Below are 21205 nucleotides of genomic sequence, written 5' to 3' on the forward strand. Positions count from 1 at the left end.
GTAGTGGTATAATAATCTGTTTTATGTCAGTTATTGTGCCTTTTGAAGTGAGTTTTCTTATTATTTGCTGATCGGGTGTAATCCTTGATGGTAGCAGTGCACTACAATAGACCTAGCAAACTAACTTTTGAAGAGGATAATGAACTTGCACCAATTTTTTGGAAATCAAGCAATTATCCCTCAGTGGAAGCAAACTGATATGTCATACATTTTTCAATGTTAACCAAATATCTAAGAAACAAAGATAAGTCTGAATACAGTTTGTAATAGCTAAGGTAATGAATAGAAAACATTTTTTTTCTCTAAACAGTATGCACTTTGTGTGCTTTGTCCTTCAACAAATGCTGTCCTCTTCAGAGCTACAAATTTAAGGAAAGAGAAAGAAAACGGAGAAATAACTGTTGAAACCTTATGTTTAGGTATTTTATAGGAGATAAACTCTTAAAATGGTAAACTGTTTAATCACAACTATACACTTTAGGTTAAGTAACAAATATGGATTTTCAGTTTTAGAAAGTTCTGCATAACACATGGTAGCTGATTATTTGTTTGTCAATAGAGGCAGAAAATGGAGAATGGGTTGTTAGTCCCAATAAAAATTTTACCAAGTAGGGTCAACAATAACAAGTCCAGTTCCTAACTTTACAGTATTTCAGAGGTTTGGTCAGGAGCTTGGTTTTTAACTGTTCTAGTTAATTGCTCATTACACAATGGAAATATTTTATTATTTACTTTGTTTATATTGTGCAATGCAAAATCATATCCTAATGATGACTTTAGGATTCAACAGGCACCATCATGCTAAGCTGTGAACGTGAACGCGCATGCACATAAGTAAATTCACAGTAGCCATCTTTGTTTCAGTAAGTGACAATTATATTGAAGATTTCTTTATTTCCCCTGCATCCACATTACTCTTCTTATATAAATGATGGAACTGAGCACTGCAAGTAAAGTGACAAGTCTATTTTTATGTTACTTAGAAAGTCAGGGGCAAGAAATTAAACTGAAAACAATCTAACACCATAGTCATTAGGATGAACTTCCTGCCTAACAGTAAACACTTCTCAGTAGTTTGAGTGTTGCATAATGTCATTTCAAATTTTATTTTCACTTTGCCATCTTCTTTGCAACATTCACATCTGGCTGAACAAAACACGTGTCACTAACAGGAGTCCTTTTTGCTCAACCCAAATGAAAGCAAAAGCTACAACAAGCTGATGGTGCAATGTTATTTAATAGGAAAATCCTGAAAAGTAGCAATTCATGCCACATTTTCCTTGGACATGTTATTCTGTTTAAAGCTCTCAGGTTGAATTGTGAAGAATCTGTGTTTCATTCAAGTGGCAGAGGTTGAAAGACACTATACTGAGTTGTGCGGCATTAAAAAGATATATAAACTAAATTCAAAATAAATATGTCAGTGTTGATTTCTTCGCCTCCTTTAAAAACAAACTGTACATTTATTAGAAGTTTTTCCTTTATTACTTACATTTGAGACAAGAATTGTATTAACCCTAGAACATTAATAAAACACAATTATTTTAATTGAGTAAACTGAAGCAATCAATACAAAATCCTGAAACCATCCATCCATTATCCAACCCGCTATATCCTAACTACAGCATCATGGGGATCTGCTGGAGCCAAGCCCAGCCAACACAGGGCGCAAGGCAGGAAACAAACCCCGGGTAAGGCGCCAGCCCACCACAAGGCACAATTTAGAATCACCAATGCACCTAACCTGCATGTCTTTGGACTGTGGGAGGAAACCGGAGTACCCAGAGGAAACCCATGCAGACACGGGGAGAACATGCACACTCCATGCAGGGAGGACCTGGGAAACAAACCCAGGTCTCCTAACTGCGAGGCAGCAGTGCTACCACTGCGCCACTGTGCCGCCCAAAATCCTGTAACCCTGCAGACAAATAGCACTACTACTCCACTAAGTAACACAATCAGTCATTTAAAGCTTTGTGTTTTAGAGTGTGTTTACGTACTACATGTAAGAAAGAATTGCAAAACAAAATACAAATGGTTTCGAAGTCATCTGGTCATTTTGGCTAGCTTAGTATTTGGCACAATGGATGGTTTTATTGGCACTACCTATTCAGCTGCTCGTAAGTTTCTGCATTTTGTTGAGTTTCTCCTCCAAGGCTAAACCTATAAAGTACATGTTTGATGTTAGCAAGATTTACAAAAGTATTAGAGTAAAAATTAAATGAATAAAAGCTCTACCTTGCATGCTCTCTATAGATAGATAGATAGATATATCGCCACTATAACTCATTTACTGCTAAGTACGAAGACTTCAACAAAGACCTTATTTGTATTAAATGGCTGAAAGTTAATCTAAGTGCAATCTGGCACGCTCTTAAAGTATTACAGATTGTTATTTTCCAGATAATTCTTTTTCTGATTTAAATATCCTTTTTAATGAGCTCATGAGTTTTAAAATCCAGATTTGCTTTGTCGTATTAATGCTTGACATTATGATGTGGATTATCACCCTATATAGTTTGCTAACCTAATGGTTACTTCTTTTAGGATATATTCCATTTAACTGGCAGTGGGACTGGGACCTTAATTTATTTTTAATTCATTACCTATCAGCTTACTCACTTTTTCCATCCATGCTTTAGGTCATGTAAGTCTTTGATACCATACTTCTTGATCCTTTTTTCCTTGCAGTAAAATCATTCCATTTTCTCTACAGACTACCTTCATCTAGGAGTCTGACAAATTTCTCTCTATACTATACAAATGTTATTCCCATCCCCAAGGACTTCAGTAGATGACTAACTGCTCATTGGGACCTATGACTTCTCATTAACTTCAGATTTTCCTCACACTCTTGAATTCTAATGTTGTCCTCATCCTCCGCCATCTCCTCTATTCTTTGCTTACACTTCATCACCAACTTCCCATGTATATGCCTCTTTGCGAAAAGATTTTCACGTTTATAACTCCTTCTGTGCTCTGTTCCTCTTTGGCATCTAAGGCTGTTAAGCTGTACAATTTAACACTGATAAATATATGTAGACACAGTCAAGTACTGGTAGTAGTAATAGTAGTTGTGGCAATATTCTTGCATGAGTGACCAAAAAAGACTGCTGTCAAGGATAGTGACAAAAACTACAGTAAACAATTTTTGGAACACCTGATCACAAGCTGGAACAAAAATGTGATCAGCAAAGGGAAGTCAATCTTAATGCCTTCTGCAAGACTATCTGGTAGCTTCTTTAGGCATTTACACTAGACACAATTTTGTCTCCTTCTTCCAAGGAAAGATCAATGCACCCAAGATCTACATAGATCCTAATTCTCATGTTACCTTAATTTTTTACCCAGCTCCTGCTGTTCTTCAATAATAACCTGTTTTTTTTTTGCATCAATGTTCCTAAATATTGTTGCAATGAAGTTAATCTATTCTGTTCTTTAAAAATCCACTATGACTTGTCCCCAAATCATTGCCACTGCTAGTCATGACTGTCTTTCACTAGCCTTATCATGACACTTTGTTATACAACTTTAAACAAACCCTATTTTAGCTTTATATCTCTATTTATGTTCAATTACATCCCCATGCCTATCAGTGAGACTGCCGGTGTTATATTATAAATACACTGTATCTAAAAGCTTATCTTTTCAATTTTTCATTGGTTTCTCTGTGGTAGACTTTGGCCCTTGTTATCCTGAAGGGATCGCTGTAGCTTCAATAATTCAAAAATGGATTTTCCTTATGATATTACTGTTATGTTGATTTATCACAGTTATCTGTCTTTGCTTAAATGCTATCGAAACAAATTTCATTTTCTCGGTCTAGTATTTATTTCTGTGTTTTGTATCTGAATTATTTTTTATTGTATTATTTAATGTAAGTTTATTGCTCATTACTCCCAAACAGCTTTTGCTTTTTTTAATGAATTCATACATTTAGAATTGACAACTGCTTTAAACACTGAAACTATAAGTTATTCCTGGATTACTAAACTTTACTAAACAATTCTAATTTATCAGAATATTTAACAAATACTACCTGTATATTAGAGAATTTCAGATAGTAAATAAGGTCACAGTTTCTGTCATAAGCATATTACACAATGTTTTCTTTTGAAATCGCAAATGCATTTCTCATTGCAGATATTTAATGGTTATCTCATATGAATTACTTTCTTTAAAAGAATACTATTTTTATTATTTTCATAGAATTTGTTTTTAACCTTTATAATCTATTAAAAACAGCCATGTTATATTTTTTCTAGTTACCTGTGTCATCTTTGGATTGTGCATTTTTCTTTTTGCTCTTTTCTTTAGCAACCTTGTCTTTAGTCTCAATAGTTTTGGATGTATCTGGGCTTTCCTGTGCACTGTGTTTGATTTTCTTTGACTTAAGATTCAGCAAATCTGAGTATAAAACATCACTTTCATTTTTTCCTGTAATACAAAACAAAAATATAATGTAATCTAAAGTCATATAAAATATTAGTTTCTTATTTTCAAAAGCATAACCTTGACTTAAGGCATGTTGATGTATACATACAACGTAAATAAAGTAAAAATATATTTTTTTGCAATAGAAATGTCAGTTTTATAGACTTTGAATTTCTGAGACTCATACAACTAAAATATTGATGCAAATAAACAATATAAAGTTAGCACAAATCGTCATTTCCTGATGACCCACAAACACACAATTTAACATAAATATACTTAGACCTATTCAGGTCAAGATATTAACTCCATGCAATTTACAGCTTGTGGAAAAGTACTTTTCATTAAATATGTTACTCATGAGCTTAGTTGAACTAATCAGTTTAAAAGCAGAACAAGAGTGAACAGAGGGTGGGCATAGTGTGATGGTCAAATCTTAAAACACTTTTCACTTTAGCCTGCAAAACAAGAGTGAAACCATAGAGGAGAGGTGGCAGCCAATGATTTTACAAGCAATGTAATACCAGTTTCTCTAGCCGCTTCCTGCCCTTGGCAGAGCTATTGCTATACCAACCTGTAAAGAAGAACAAGCTGCTTAATAATCTATAAATAGGAACATAGAAATGTTTTTGATTCCTGTGACATGTCAGACATCTTGTTACTTAATATTATTATTATCTGCTTTTCCTCCAATATTCCAAAGATATGCAAGTTAGGTTCACAGAAAATATATTTATAAATAAATAATTAAAACAGCAGCATGGTATTATCATTTTGACTGCTTGAACATCTATTTGATTCTTAGTTGATGCTTAATGTCTTATGGAAAACAGTCACATCCTCATGTTTCCACAATACTATCACCAGTCAGGTCTCTCTATATTATGCCACTTATTTCCCTTACAACTGCAAAAGGTGCAAGGCTGAAAGCTACTGTAGATGGTTGACAAATCAAACCACATGAAAAAAACTTTAGCAACTTGTTCTCTACCTACATGTTACAAATCAGAAATAATAATTATAGCTATTACCATAATCATTTTTTCTTTTTAAGCTTATTTCTGGCACATACAGCAAAAAAGTGAATTCAAATCATTTAAAAAAAATACATCAACATTTTTAGTCTTTGATGAAAGCAGCGTTTTTGCAATTTCTAATTGCATCTTTGAAGAACTTCATTCCCTTCTGGCAGATGATTATTATAACTATTTTTTTAGCAAGGAGACAACTGTGTTCACTTTTTGTAGAATCTTAAAATAACCACCTCGGTAGTAAACAATATGTTGCATAATCAATGATTAAAGTCTCTTTTTTTTTGTTTGTTTGCTTTTGCTTTTATTTTGGGACTCCATTTTGTTTTTCCATTGGTGAACACTATGTTATAGGGGCAGTAATATTGTTAATTGTTACTATGGCCAATACATTGTTATATCATCTTGCTTTGTTTTTCACATCTATGAATTTTGCTTTGTTTTTTAGTTTTGGTATATCTTGCATCCCTCTGCTCAGGTTTACAGTCCTCACCTGGTTTTCAACAATCCATTTTCTTAATCCCTAAAACACCTTTGCTATTTCCAAGTCTGTTCCTTCATGTAAAAAGCCTCTGACCAGCAGAAGAAGCATTCTGGTAACATGTTCCCTTCTAAATAAAGTATATGTTCGTGATGGCATTTCCTGTCCTTATAGCCCAATCTTTCTTAATCCACTACACGCTCTAGCTTTCTGTTGATCACAACTGTCATAGCACTAATTGGGAAAATATACAGAATTGGGGCATACCAACAAATTAGACAATCCCTAGGATAAGACAATGATAAGTTATACCAGAAGAATTGAAACTGAAGGTAACAAATTCAGGTAAAATATAGAATTAAAGTATCTAGATCAAAGAAAGTGAATACTTCAAATATTTTTAGACTGATGAGGCACATTTCTTAAATGTTTACAGTTTTAGTTTGTTTGTTTTTAAACATAAACAACACCTTTGTAATTCTTTAAAAAACCACGCTTTAACCTTTTCAGATATAATTCATTTTTAGACTTAAATTATGATTCTTGGTATATTAAATTGGTCAGAACTTATATTTCTCTGTGGCTAAGTATTTTAAGATAATTACAAAATAGCATGTAAAAATATTTATTGCAAATTGCTCCCCTTGTAAAAAAATAACCTACAAAAAACAAATGGTATATTGTGCATATTACCGGGTGTTACTAGGGTGTGTATTTTGGTTTCTTGCAGCTGTTCCGAAAATACACATACTGCTTCTATTTAAATTTAAAAAAAATGCAGCAAGATCAGTTCAAAGTGTTGTTATTTTAAATACATCATGTCCTTTATACAACATGCTGGGTATGTGCACTTTGAAGAAGATGTACAAGTAGTTCATAACTGATTCATAAATGGAAATAAAATATTTTAACTCTAACCACAAGATGATAGATGTTATCTTACTATATTAAGCTCCTAAAACAACAAAAGCAAGAATCTGCATGAAGCTTTTTGCTAAGTTTTAGCTTTTCTGAAAATGGCCATCTAATAAGCTGCAATGTAATAGGAAAGCATTTGTGTGATAAATGTATGCAAATATTGACTGCTCAGCTTTAACTGTCTGTCAGAAAGGGATTTAATTTATTGCTTATGGTATTTGAGACTCTCTTACAAAACAGACCTTGCCAGAACAAAATAGAGATACAAAACATATAGGCAAAATATAGATATTAATGTAAAATAAACTGACTGTGATAACTGTACTATAAACAGTAACTATGTATATTAATTATTTTATTAATACACATGAAACTTATGATACTTTAATTGCTCATCTTTAGTCTACAGTTATCTGATGTGCAGCACTCCTAAACAGTTCAACAGATGACAATAAGTAAAACATAACTTACCTCCCTTTACACTTTTCTTTTTTTCATCTCCTGATTTTCCTTAAAATTGGAACAAGATAATTTAAAAGAATACATTTAGTTTAATATGGTAATACAGCACTAGATTATATATTTATAATTACTTCATTATAAAATATTTTATTTAATAATGATGATAATAGGTGGACTTGTGATTCTTTATGATCCTTAGAGTAATGTTGGTGGGAGCTTTATGCTCCTGGTAGGGCCACCCATGCCAGTAAGATTGAGGGGAAAGGGCCAGACTAAAGGTAGACCATTACCCACTCTGGCAGAGATATTAAATGTTAAAAATGATTATAACAAGAAATGGAATTCATACTGGCTCAGCCATCACCCAGAGTAAAAGGGCTGTATTGGTGAATTAGGTAGAGGCCCGTGCACAAAAATTGAGCTACAATCTCCCTTGACTACTAGTGGTAGAAAACAGCACTAAACCAAATATGCCTACTGCAATGGCCACTCCAAAGTTGTGTGTGGGCCTGACCACCAGACTCAGACTGCGATGGCTGAACCGGGGACCCTCAAACTCCTGACCACCAAAGCAAGTAAGATCTGCCAGTACATGCAATCAACTAAAGATATTATTAAGGAGTGCATCATGCTTACATATTACACAATTACAGAATTAGAAACAGATGCAACACATTACAGATACAAATTACACATAGCCTTTATATACAAATACCCAAACTTACAAATAAATGAAAGAAAAATCACAGATTAGCCTCACACATAACTTCATTCCACAAACAGAACTCAAACAAATAAAACATGATGTTTCTGCTAACTTAAAGAGACAAACAAGAAATACCAACAACTACACAGTCTCATGCGACAAACAGAAAGATAACAAATTCAACAATGCACTTCCTAGAACAGTGGACAGTACTGATAATATTACAGATGTACCCACCAAGACAATCTTCATCGAGAACTATACACTACTATACAAACTGACAGAGGACACTGAGACAACACTCATACACAGAAAAATATCCCACTCAGTGTCCCCTTTAGAAAAAAGCCACTAAACACAAAGAAACTGTCACTAACAATAAAACTCACAAATGAAAATATACTTTTACAACATAGTGACTACACACTAGCAGATGTGCATACAGTAATACAGTATATGCATCTGCAGTCACCACCATCACCCATATTGGAATGAAAAAATAAAATAGAAAAAACATAACAACATTACAGATGATAGAAACCTGCAAGGGAACATCAACTAGAAACACAGACTAAGGACATTAGACATGACTTTAGGGCAATTAACACAGTACAAAAAGAACAACATGTCAGGAAAACTGCAAAGAAACTTCCATCAAATATTTAGGAGAATAAAAATAAGCATGAAACATAATAAACACATAGATAACACTTAAATAAAAACTAGGCCAAAATGATATAAAACAAGCCAACTGACAGTTCCAAAAAAATGAAAAGCTATTCTACAGACACATACTGAATAACAAATTAACAGAAACCAATGGTCCACCAAAACAGGAAAACTAGCTCTTCCCTCTTGTCTAATGCGGTTCAGCATAATAGCGCAGCAGCTTGGATCAAGGAGGAGCAACAAAAGATGGAAAATATAATGCAGATGTACTGCAAGCAGTTCACCTTAACAGATCTCATGGAAATTATAAAGAAAACACACAACTGGAAGGCACTGGGCTTAGATGCAGTTCACAATTTCTGGAATAAGAGTTCACCACTCTGCACTTCGTAGTTGCAGACAAAATGACATACATATGATATATCCCACAAGAGACACCTCAGTTTTTAACAGAGGGCATCAGTTACATGAAATCCAAGTCAAAAGACACCACAGATCTCAAAAACTACAGACCTATAGATATTTACCGCATGCATAACAAACAAAATATACACACACACACACATGACAGATAATGATATACTTACAGAACAAGTAAAAGACTGCTGATGGCAACACATGGGTTGTAAGGAACAGCTTTTAATTGACCATGATATTCCAGCAGGCATACAAAAATACAGAAACCTACACAAAGGATTCATTGAATACATAAAAGTATTCAACAGTGCCCTACTCACATGGCTGGTACAAATATAACCAATATAAAATACACCTTGTAGTCATGCACTGCCTACAAACACTAATGGGACACCAGAGAACAACACTCTATGTATGTATCAACAACACTTCAACACACACAGGCTCATCTTCCAGGAAGGTTTTGTCTCACTCTCAATCCATTATCAAACAGATTGAGCAAGACACAATATAGTTAGAAAATTCAAAAACCAACACCAGCAATACATCTTGTCACATCTTTTCAGTATGGATGACAAAGATATAAACAGAAACAAAAGTTACTAGAAACAGTTAAAATGTTTTCACAAGACATACGCATGGAGATTGGATTGGAAAATGTAAAGCAATTAATGCAGAGAAGGGAATCCTTAGAGACAATGGGTTTATCCTCGATAATGGCATCTAAACGTATACCACGTAAACAAATCAAATATACTCTTACACAAAAATTTACATCATGTGTTTCAAAAATACTAAAAACACACCTATGTGCACACTACACAATTAAAGTTATTAATACATACACCACACCAATGCTCACGTATTCCTTTGACGTTATACATTGGTCACAAATAGACTTACAACAGCTCCAAATGAAAACACAAGCACCCCAAAGCAGCCATACAACAACTCACTCTTCCATTTGGTGAGACAGGAAGGGGTCTCATAGACATAATTCATTTACACAACATGCACATTAATGATTTAAAAAAAATTCTTCTGCACAAAACAGCATTAGACTATGCAGACACAAACTAGTCGCCATTTAACCTCCATACCACAGCCAACATCACAGAGGACATAAAACCCACACAACTTAATAAACATTGCATGCTAGACATTCTCATGAACTTGATCAGCCTTGTGTAGATAAGATTGCATCAAATGGCTGACTAAGCAGCTGTGACATGTTTAAGAAGGCAGAAGGGTTTATATTAGCCATAAAATATCAATTTATAAACATGAGAAACTACAGAAAATATATTCTTAAGGATGATAACAATACAGACAGCATATGAAGATGCAACTACAAGGAACAAGAAACAATCTAACACATTACATCAGGGTGTAAAATACTGACACGGACAGACATTGTGAACAGACACATGGGCACTGCAACACAAACAAGTAGCCACATACAAATATCATAAGTACATCCGCACCACAGTACTAGAAAATGAGGAGAAAGCTCAGATGTATGCAGGTGGATGAGCCTATAGTGTCCTGGATAATGGACTATCTGTCTGTGAGTCTGCACTTTGTGAGACTCAAGAACTGTGTTTCTGATACAGAAATGAGCAACACTGGAGCACCACAAGGAACAGTCCTGTCTCCTTTGTTCTTCACCCTGTGCACCTTGGACTATAAATATAATACCAATTCATGTCACTTGCAGAAATTCTCAGATGACTCTGCATTTATGCATTGTATTCATAAGGGGGATGAGACAGAGAAGAGTAGTCAGATGCACAACTTTGTTTCTTGGTGCAAAGAGAATTATCTACATCTTAACATCAGCAAAACCAAGGAACTTGTTAATGACTTTCGCCACACCAAACACCCTCTATGTCCAGTCACTATTCAAGAGGGGATGTAGAGGTGGTTCTCTCCTACAAGTACTCGGGGGTCCACATTAATGACAGGTTGGACTGGTATGGGAACACAGAGGAACTATATAATAAAGGGCAGAGCAGGTTCTTCTTCCTTAAGAGACCGTACTCCTTTAATGTGGGGAGTGACATCCTTCACATTTTTCATAACTCTGTAATGGCCAGTGCAATTTTCTATACTGTTGTGTGTTGAGCTGGTAACATCACTTCAAGTGAGGCCCACCAAATCAATAAGCTAATTAAAAGGGCAGGCTCAGTTATGTGCCACATTCTGGACCAACTGGACGTAGAAGCAAAGGAGAGAATTAAAAAAAAACCCGAGTGCCATTATGAACAACGCTACATATCCACTCTCTGAAACACTAACACTGAGGGCTTTCGGCCAAACAATTACCGTACTCAGCTGAAATGTGTCAAGAAATGCAACTGGGGCTCCTTTTTACCAACAGCAGCACGTCTGCACAATGACTAAACTATGACTGTGACAAGGCAAATTTCCCCCAGTGACAAATAAAGTTCTATGCGCATAAATACAAATACAGAAAGCAGACAGTTTAAATACATGTCACATAGCGAGACATGTAACACAAATTCAATCTTCTAAAACATACACGTATAGAGTACACATCACATAAAACTACTCTGTGTCTTGACCTAAATCCAATATAGGCAGAATCCAAGAATGTATTTTTAATAATAATAATAATAATAATAATAACGATACATTAATCCATAAGGATATAAGCTGGTTGTTTATTTTGAAAGGATGCAGTAATAAAGAAAAATTTCAGGTATTTAGAATTAAGTCTTTCCAAATTTTTAACAACAATTACATTATGGTAACAAACAGTTCTTTCTACAAACTGGATTATTCATATAATGTGTATAAGAAAATCTTAGAAATAGGTTTTCACTCTGAGGTTATATTCTTGATCCCTCAGTTCTTGTAATATCTTCTACTCTCTCATTCAACTATGATTTGTGTTGGACCTTCTGAATAATTTTATTCTCCTCTGTGTATTCACTCAAAAGAGTTTCTTAAACTAGTCTCAAATCTTATGCCTTTTTCAGCAGATTCATATTAGCATGTACATCTCACAAAGTGCAGGTAAGTCATAATGATCATTCAGCCTATAATATTAAATGTTTTGTTATATGCCGAATGTGCTTAGCCAAAACAAGGCACTTGGAAATGATTTATAGATTGAGTGATGGATTGTGCTACAACTTTACTAGAAAAAACATACCATTACCAAAGTCACTTAATCCAGTTCAGGGTTGTAACAATCTGCAGCCTATCCTGACAAACTAGGCATAAAACAGGAAACAGCCGTTGGCAGGCTGACACTCCGTAGTAGGGTCTGTCCCCTCACATACGGGCCAATTTAGAGTCACGGATTAACCTAATCTACACATTGTACTGCCTCTGGGTGAAAAATGAGGCAGGCAGAAGAACAGCACAGTGGAACAAGAGAAGAAGTCTTTATTAAAAAAAAAACAGAGTGGGGGCAAAAACCACCACAACCAATACATAAATCAAAACTCAATGTCAAAAAATCCAGTAACCAGAGTGTCAAAAACAAGAGAAAACGTTTTTTTAAAAGGTATCTAAAAACTTTGACTGTCGTAATATAATATATTTTACTGTGGTTTGTTATGTTTGTTCATGAGTTTCACGAAAAAGACAATAAAGTAAAATAAGTCCAAATGCACACCAAAAGTAGAAAATGTATGTGTCACATCCTCAATAAAAAATTAACTAGTCCAAAAGAAGTATCTTTTGAATCCAGGAAAAAATAACAAAATTTAGCATTTATAATACATATCTTTGAGGATGTGGGAGAAAAATTGGAGTCCTTTAAGGAAACCCTTTGCAGACATGGGGTAGAAAATAAAAATGCAACACTCTGAATGACTGAGTGTGGGATTAGAATCTAAAACATACTGGATCCATGAAGGAGCAGTGTTAGCTATTGTGCTACTATGGTCCCCAGTGCAAAGAATGATTACCATATAAATATTCATTCAATGAATGTCTGAACTTTTTACATACTTTAAGGACGTCATGAGTTGGTCCCTAACCCAGCAGTACTAAATATGAGGCAGGAGCCAGTTCTTGATCTTGCACCCGTCTGTGGTGAGAGACCTTTGGCTTTGCCACTTCATTTGCCTGGGATTTTGCCCCAGGCTCCTCTTATCAATATCTGCTCCTATGCACAATTAATCAGATAGAAGTCATATGATATAAGAGGTAAGAGAAATAAAAATGGATCTTAAATTAAAATCAGTCCAAAACTTACACATAGTGTAGGACTTGTGAGTTACAGTATATTAAGCATTACACTGTATAGTAATATATTTAATACATGTACTGCAGTTTATGCTTTCTTACCAAATAATTTTTTTTTAGTACTCTTTTCTTCTTTGGTCTTTTCAGAAGTATTGACATCTGAATAGACGTCATCAACATGATCTAATTTGGGAAAAAAATAAACAGTACATTAATAAATAAAGGTAAAATAAAATTAAAAATCATCAGTAGATATATTTTTATTTCTATCATATATAAAAATATTATAGACTAATGTCAGCATTTAATATTACCGAAATAAACCACAATGCAGAAGACTACATAACAAAAACCTAGTGATAATACAGATAGAATGGCTGCACTTAGGGGTGTATTGACATATGCAAAATAAAAGAGGAGCCAACTGGAGAACTTTGTTGGTGCAGAAAGAATTGTCTGAAAGTAAATGTCAGCAAAAACAAGGAACTGGTTATTGACTTTCACCAAACAAAAGAGACTTTATGTCAGGTCAGTATTCAGAGAGTGAATATAGAGGTGGTCCACTACTACAAGTACTTGAAGGTCCACATCAATGACAGGTTGGGCTGTTCTCATAACACAGAGGAACTACATAAGAGAGAGTAGAGCAGGCTCTTCCTCCTTAGGAGATTACTTTTCTATAATGTGAGAAGTGATATCCTCAACATCTTCTTCAATCGTGAAATGGCCAGTGCAGTCTCCTACACTGTGGTGTGCGGGGCTGGTAGCATCACTTCAAGAGAAGCCCACCGAATTAACAAGCTAATTGAAAGGGCATGCTCAGTTAAGGGACACACTCTGGACCTCCTGGAGGTAATAGTATGTTAAAAAAAAAACGGAATGCCATTGTGAAAAATGCTGCACAACCCCTTTCTGACACCCTGACACTGATGACTTTCAGCGAACAAATCATTCAGCAGAAGTGTGTGGAGAAATGCTACTGGGGTTCCTTTATACCAATGGCAATATGTATGTGTAATGCCTCACTGTGACTGTGACAGTCAACTGAGAAGCTCCTTTTTTTTCTTTTTAGTCATTCTGGTGTGTGTTCCAACCATAGTGTGTGACAGTATATATATATATTTATTTATCTATGAATGTATGCATGTATTTACTTATTTATTTAAAGAGTTTCTATAAAAAGCCGAATTTCCCTCTAGGGACAAATAAAGTTCTATGTAGTGTTTTGCTTCAGCAGTTTACCGAGTGATTCTACAAATTCTAACTTTAAATTTCATACAAGAAGTGAAATGAAGGGATGTTTATAGATATAGAATGGAAGAAAGGATAACTGAATAATGTAAAATAAGTTATTTTTTTCTTTGCTTAACATTTCTCTACTCTAACCATAAACTGAAACAAGTAATTTTACTAAATAAAACTTTTAAATCAAAAGCAAAAATATGCATGAAGCTTTTTACTAAGTCTTAGACTTTGTGAAAAATGGGTCATTTTTATGTTGGATTATAAACCAAGTATTTTTCTGCTAACACGGACAAGTATTTAATACTCTAATACTGCATGTCAATGAGAGAGAACACATTATTATTTTATCAAAATGCTGCCTGAGTCTCTCTTGAAAATGAAAATTAGACACAGATCCTCACCATGTAGAGAAAGCTTAACTATTAGTGCCATATATACAAAGTATGATAGTTGTACTATAAACCATATGCTATACTTTGGATCTCCAGAAGGCTTTGTTCTCATGGCATATTATTGCATGAGTGTTTTGTATAAGCAGTTTAATAATGAATTAGTAAATCCATCCATTTTCCAACCCGCTGAATCCGAACACAGGGTCACGGGGGTCTGCTGGAGCCAATCCCAGCCAACACAGGGCCCAAGGCAGGAACCAATCCCAGGCAGGGTGCCAACCCACCGCAGGACACACACCCACACTAGGGCCAATTTAGAATCGCCAATCCACCTAACCTGCATGTCTTTGGACTGTGGAAGGAAACCGGAGCACCCGGAGGAAACCCACACAGACACAGGGAGAACATGCAAACTCCACACAGGGAGGACCCAGGAAGCGAACCCAGGTCTCCCAACTGCAAGGCAGCAGTGCTACCCACTGCGCCACCGTGCCACCCTAGTAAAAATTATTTTATGGTTTATTTTAAAGTGTGCCACATTGCCATTTTGTAGTCTCAGTATTTCGTGGTTGTGTTACTAACATGCACAGCCCCTGTTGATAGGGGCTACCACCCAGAAGGCATTACATGTCACATGACAGATACTCCATTTTATAACGCCTTGTGACATTCATTGCAGTGTCTGACATTACAAATCCAACAGTCAACTTCAGCATGATCACAGTGGAGTGAACACCTTTGGATTTTTAATTCACCTCAATACTCGTTTCAGTTTCTATAACAGTCTTCTGCTAAAATTATTATAACAGCTCGCCTTCAGGTTAAAGTATGGTTTTGATTCAAGAATTTTGCATAAGCTTGCCATCAGGTAACTGAACAGTTTTGTATCTGGGCATTTGTAGCAGTACACCTTCCGGTTGTAGACTACAGATTTATCCTTCAAACTACTTCAGTCTGGTGTTAATATTTTGTATCTTCTGGTTCACGACTCATGCCATTCCACTTCTCAACTGCTTTTTAATATTAGCCTTAATTTTGGTAATAACACATCTTCTAATTGACGTCTTTTGGCAAGGGAGTAAGGGTATAAGTCCTGCAATACAGTGATGTGGAATCCTTATTGTTTTTAAAAAAATAAATAAATATGTATTATATTTACTTCAGGGCAGCACGTGGAGCAGTGGGTAGCGCTGCTGCCTCGCAGTAAGGAGACCTGGGTTCACTTCACGGGTCCTCCCTGCATGGAGATTGCATGTTCTCCCCATGTCTGCGTGGGTTTCTTCCCACAGTCCAAGGACATGCAGGTTAGATGCATTGGTGATCCTAAATTGTCCCTAGTGTGTGCTTGATGTGTGTGTGTGTGTGTGTGTGTATATGCGCTGGCACCCTGCCCGGGTTTGTTTCCTGCCTTGTGCCCTGTGTTGGCTGGGATTGGCTCCAGCAGACCCCCGTGACCCTGTAGTTAGGATATAATGGGTGGATGGATGGATTTACTTCAAGTTTAAACATATGAAGTTTTCTGATTCTTTGATAGCTGATACACAGAATATTGCCAAAAAGTGTAGCAGATGACAATGGGCAACACTAACTTACCTGTCTTTATGCTTTTCTTTTTTTCTTCTTTTGATTTTCCTTTAAATTAAAACAAATTAAATTTATACATTAACTTAGCTAAATATGACAATACAGGACCAAGTTATATTTTTACACTTATTTTTATAATAATATCCATTTATACCAATAATAACTATTAAAACCTCCACCAATTTGCACCAAAACTAGCATTCCTAAAACTTTAAGGGTATACATATTGAGCTCTGCTAATCAAGTCATGACATAAGTAATTGTGAAGGACTCAGCTTTCATTTATGTAAAAAAAATTGTTTATTGGTAGTTTAGTTAAGTAACAAGCACTGTACACTTCTTTCCTGAACAGATCAATGCATATGAACAACAAATGTATGGAGGACTAGCTGTCACCTACACTATGAAGTTCCAATGTATTGTCTCAAAAGAGCACAGACAAGAAAGACTGCAGCATGTAGGAAAACAATGATGATTCAACTTTAATGATTAGTGTCATCTCTATTTGGGACAGAGTAGTGAGCTCTTCCAGTGACCACTGTCAAAAGATACACATCACCAAGGGCAATTATAGAATGTAACAGTAGATCTAAGTTGTTAATCATTGTGGTCACCATGATTGTCCAACAGAATATCCACAGGGAGATCAGTCCTGCTGCTATTGCTTTCTTGAGCACCAGTGAAACAGCACAAATATTTAAAACCCAACTGCTGTTACCAGTGAGAGTCCATTAAATGTGACAGCTACTGTGTTGTCTGTCAGGTCCCAGTCTATATTTAGTCAAACTTATATGGGTCATTTTTGAAAGGCACTTAGATTCTAAGCCTCATTCACCCACATCTATGGCTCACCTGACCAACTTGCTGAGAACAACTTCTTACGATAAAGTAAGTACTGTACAGTTTCAATAACTTCATTTTACACCACGTTCAAGCATACTGTAAGAACCACATGTTAGTTATATTAAATTGATGGAAATTAAAATGGTTGCCTATATATTACTGCATAGTCATTGAAAGGTTCTATTATTCAGTAACCCCTACAAGCTAAATTGTAAATGGAATATTCTAATTATTTTTGTCATTCAAACTAGACAGTATAAGTCAGTCTATCATCCGCCTTGCATTTGGTAATCATGGAGGGCAAACAGTTTCAAACCATACATCATAGAAAAGTAACACAACTTTTAAGTATAGAAAGTAACTGAAGTTTAACAATGGAAAGCTAAGATTGTAATGAAACAGAGAAGAACCCTTTTTCCATTTTCGACTTTTATTCTGCTTGTATAATTTTTTTTTTAATTTTTGCGATTTGTTCTTTTTAAAATTTTCACTAAACTTTTTTAAAACAAACTTTATTGGACCATGGAATTTCTTTTGTTATGCATTTGACTCATGCTGGATTCTACCTTACAAACTCTAGAGCTACTTGATTTTAGGAACCTGGAAAAGATGCAGCTACACATACTATTCAGCTAATTGCAGAAATTGTACTTTTTTGCTAATAGTTTAAATGCTTCTCTCAGAGTTTTATATATGTAATCATTTATTTCATATACAAGCACCATGGGTAAAACAAGCACATTTAATTTTGTCCTTGTTACTTCTGATATGTCCTAAGAGCCAGTTTTGGTAACCGAGGGTCGGAATGCCAGGGCTCCCGCCTTCGGCCACCACCCATATCACATTACACCTGACCCCTATGGCCTCTCTTGCAGGTGGTGGGCCCACAAGAGAGCGGAACCCAATTTAAATCCATGTGGGGTCTCAGGATCGAGTTAGTCTGGATCTTCACCTCAGACCTGTTTGCCTTGGGAAACCCTACTGACAACATAGCTCCAAGGATCACTAGACCGCGCAAGCCCTTCTGCCACGGCAAGGCCTCGATGTCTTGGACACTCAGGTGAAGAAAGGGGCTGAGCTGTCAACTGATCACCACCGGATGGTAAGTTGAATAAAATGTGGGAGAGGCTGCCGGACAGACCAGGCAGACTCAAACACATAGTGAGGGTCTGCTGGGAACATCTGGCAGAGGAACTGGTCAGAAAGATCTTTAACTGCCACCTCCGGCAGAACTTCAATCTCATTCTGAGGGAGGCAAAGGACATTGAGTCTGAATGGGCCATGTTCCAACCCTCCATTGTCGAAGCAGCAGAACGGAGCTGTGACCGCAAGATTGTCAGCAACCTCTCGTGGCGGCAATCCACAAACCCAATGGTGGACACCTAAGGTTCAAGAGGCCATCAAGTTGAAGAAAGAGTCCTATCGGGTCTGGTTGACCAGTGGGACTCCAGAGGCAGCTGAGGGGTACCAGCAGGCCAAGCGTGTGGCGGCATCGCCTGTTGCAGAGGCAAAAACTCGGGCATGGGAGGAGTTTGGGGAAGCCATGGAAAACGACTTTAGGTCAGCATCAAGAAGATTCTGGCAAACCGCCAAGCGCCTCGGGAGGGGAAAGCGGTGCTCCACCAACACTGTGTACAGTGGAGATGGGGTCCTGCTGACTTTAATTGCAGATGTTATTGACTGGTGGAAGGAATACTTCGAGGATCTTCTCAATCCCACCAGCATGTCTTCCTTAGAGGAAGCAGAGCTGGAGGACTCCAGGGGGTGCCCATCTATATCAGGGGCTGAGGTCACCGAGGTAGTTTAAAAGCTCCAAGGTGGTGGGGCCCCTGGGGTGGATGAGGTCCACCCTGGGTTCCTCAAGGCCATTCAGTCCCTGTACAGGAGGAGTAGGAGCTTGGTCCACATTGCTGGTAATAAGTCGAATTCATTTTCTGTTGAGGTTGGACTCCGCCAGGGCTGCCCTTTGTCACCAATTCTGTTCATAAGTTTTATGGACAGAATTTCTAAGCGCAGCCAAGGAGCTGAGGGGGTCTGGTTCAGTGACCTCAGAATCTCGTCTCTGGTATTTGTGGATGACGTGGTTCTGTTGGCTTCATCGGACAGTGACCTCCAGCTCTCACTAAAGCGGTTTGCAGCCAAGTGTGAAGCGGCGGGGATGAGAGTCAGCACTTCTAAATCCGAGGCCATGGTTCTCTGCCGGAAAAGGGTGGAATGCTCTCTTCAGGTTGGGAACACATTACTGCCTCAAGTGGAGGAATTCAAGTATCTCGGGGTCTTGTTCAAGAGTGAGGGAAGAATGGAGCGGGAGGTTGACAGATGGATTGGTACAGTATCTGCAGTAATGCGGGCTCTGCAACAGTCCGTCGTGGTGAAGAGAGAGCTGAGCCAAAAGGCGAGGCTGACGATTTGCCAGTTGATCTACGTTCCTACCCTCACCTATGGCCATGAGCTTTGGGTAGTAACCGAAAGAGCAAGATCATGGATACAAGCGGCCGAAATGGGTTGCTGGACTTTCGCTTAGATATAGGGTGAGGAGTTCAGTTATCCGGGAGAGACTCGGAGTAGAGTCGCTGCTCCTCCGCATTGAGAGGAGTCAGTTGAGGTGGTTCGAGTATCTGGTCAGGATGTCCCCTGGACGCCTCCCTAGAGGGGTGTTCCGGACATGTCCCACTGGGAGAAGGCCACGGTGCAGACCCAGGACACGCTGGAGGGATTATATCTACTGGCTGGCCTGGGAACGCCTTGGGGTCCCCCCAGAGGAGCTGGAGGAGGTGGCTGGGGAGAGGTAGGTCTGGGCTTCCCTGATTAGGCTGCTGCCCCCGCAACCCGACTTCAGATAAGCGGTGGACAATGGATGGATTGATGGATGGACTCCTGATATGTATGTTAACAACTGCTTTATCATCTCTGTGATTTTCATCAACTTACGTGTTACAGTATAATTTCAATTTGGAAAAAAAAACAGTACTTTATGCATACTACCACTCCTCACATATTGTTACTGAGCTGTCTTTGTGTCAAACAGTAAACCTATGGGAAAGAAACACAGCTGCCCCCTCAGAAGCTCCATCTTAAACAGTATTTCAGTGTGAAACAAACACACTGTTACCCACCCCCTTTGTGGGATCAGCTGCAGGCTTGCAGGCTTACTGCACAACATGCTTCTTGCACAACGTTTAGAGCATTTAAAAGACAGAGCCCTGGCCAACCTAACAGCTCACTCTCCTGTCCTCTCTCCCTCAGACTGTCTGCTCCAGTCACTGCTACCGAACCGTTGATGAGGAGAACTTTGTGTTCTTTTGACTTGGAGAGGGGAGCTGGACCACCACGTTTGACAGCTGAAACGTGTGTGACTTTCTGCTGTTGACAAACCCCTTCTGAATAAGGTCTTGTGTTTGTACCTGCCAATTCGGCAAGAAAGATTTTGTACCTTGGAAACCTGATCCCTTTTCTAGTCTCCTGTCCAACTTTGTGACCCAAGCATGACAATATTCAACACTTAAAAAGTTCTATTACCTAATAAAGGTTAATCTTATACTATTCAGTTTACTAATTGATCCTTTATCCGTGGATAAGTAACAATGTCCTCATGGATTTCTTCTTTAAAATTGTTTAATTGAATGAAATGGAACAAGAACTGATCCCAGTAGCATTGCTTGCAGGTTAGTTTATAACCAGAGATGAGACATCAGCTCATTACAAGCTGGTTCAGCAAGATGCATAAAAGCTTAATTACAAAGTGGAAAAATGGTGCAGTGGTTTCATTGGTGTCTTATTCCATATATATCCCTCCAAAGAT

The 21205-nt window shown here is 37.3% G+C and overlaps 1 protein-coding gene across 1 annotated transcript in view; it reads right to left on the minus strand.

Moving 5' to 3' along the window:
- The window catches only part of LOC114642557 (uncharacterized), a 469497-nt gene that overhangs the window by 410134 nt on the left and 38158 nt on the right, over positions 1-21205 (minus strand). Inside the window, exons 8-11 of the mRNA XM_051932215.1 lie at positions 16570-16608; positions 13442-13522; positions 7336-7374; positions 4270-4437 (exon numbers count right to left, since the gene is read on the minus strand). Coding sequence (XP_051788175.1) covers positions 4270-4437; positions 7336-7374; positions 13442-13522; positions 16570-16608 — 327 coding nt within the window. The remainder of the gene's footprint in view (positions 1-4269; positions 4438-7335; positions 7375-13441; positions 13523-16569; positions 16609-21205) is intronic.

The sequence above is a fragment of the Erpetoichthys calabaricus genome, chromosome 9, assembly GCF_900747795.2.
Source record: "Erpetoichthys calabaricus chromosome 9, fErpCal1.3, whole genome shotgun sequence".
Classification (NCBI taxonomy): domain Eukaryota; kingdom Metazoa; phylum Chordata; class Cladistia; order Polypteriformes; family Polypteridae; genus Erpetoichthys; species Erpetoichthys calabaricus.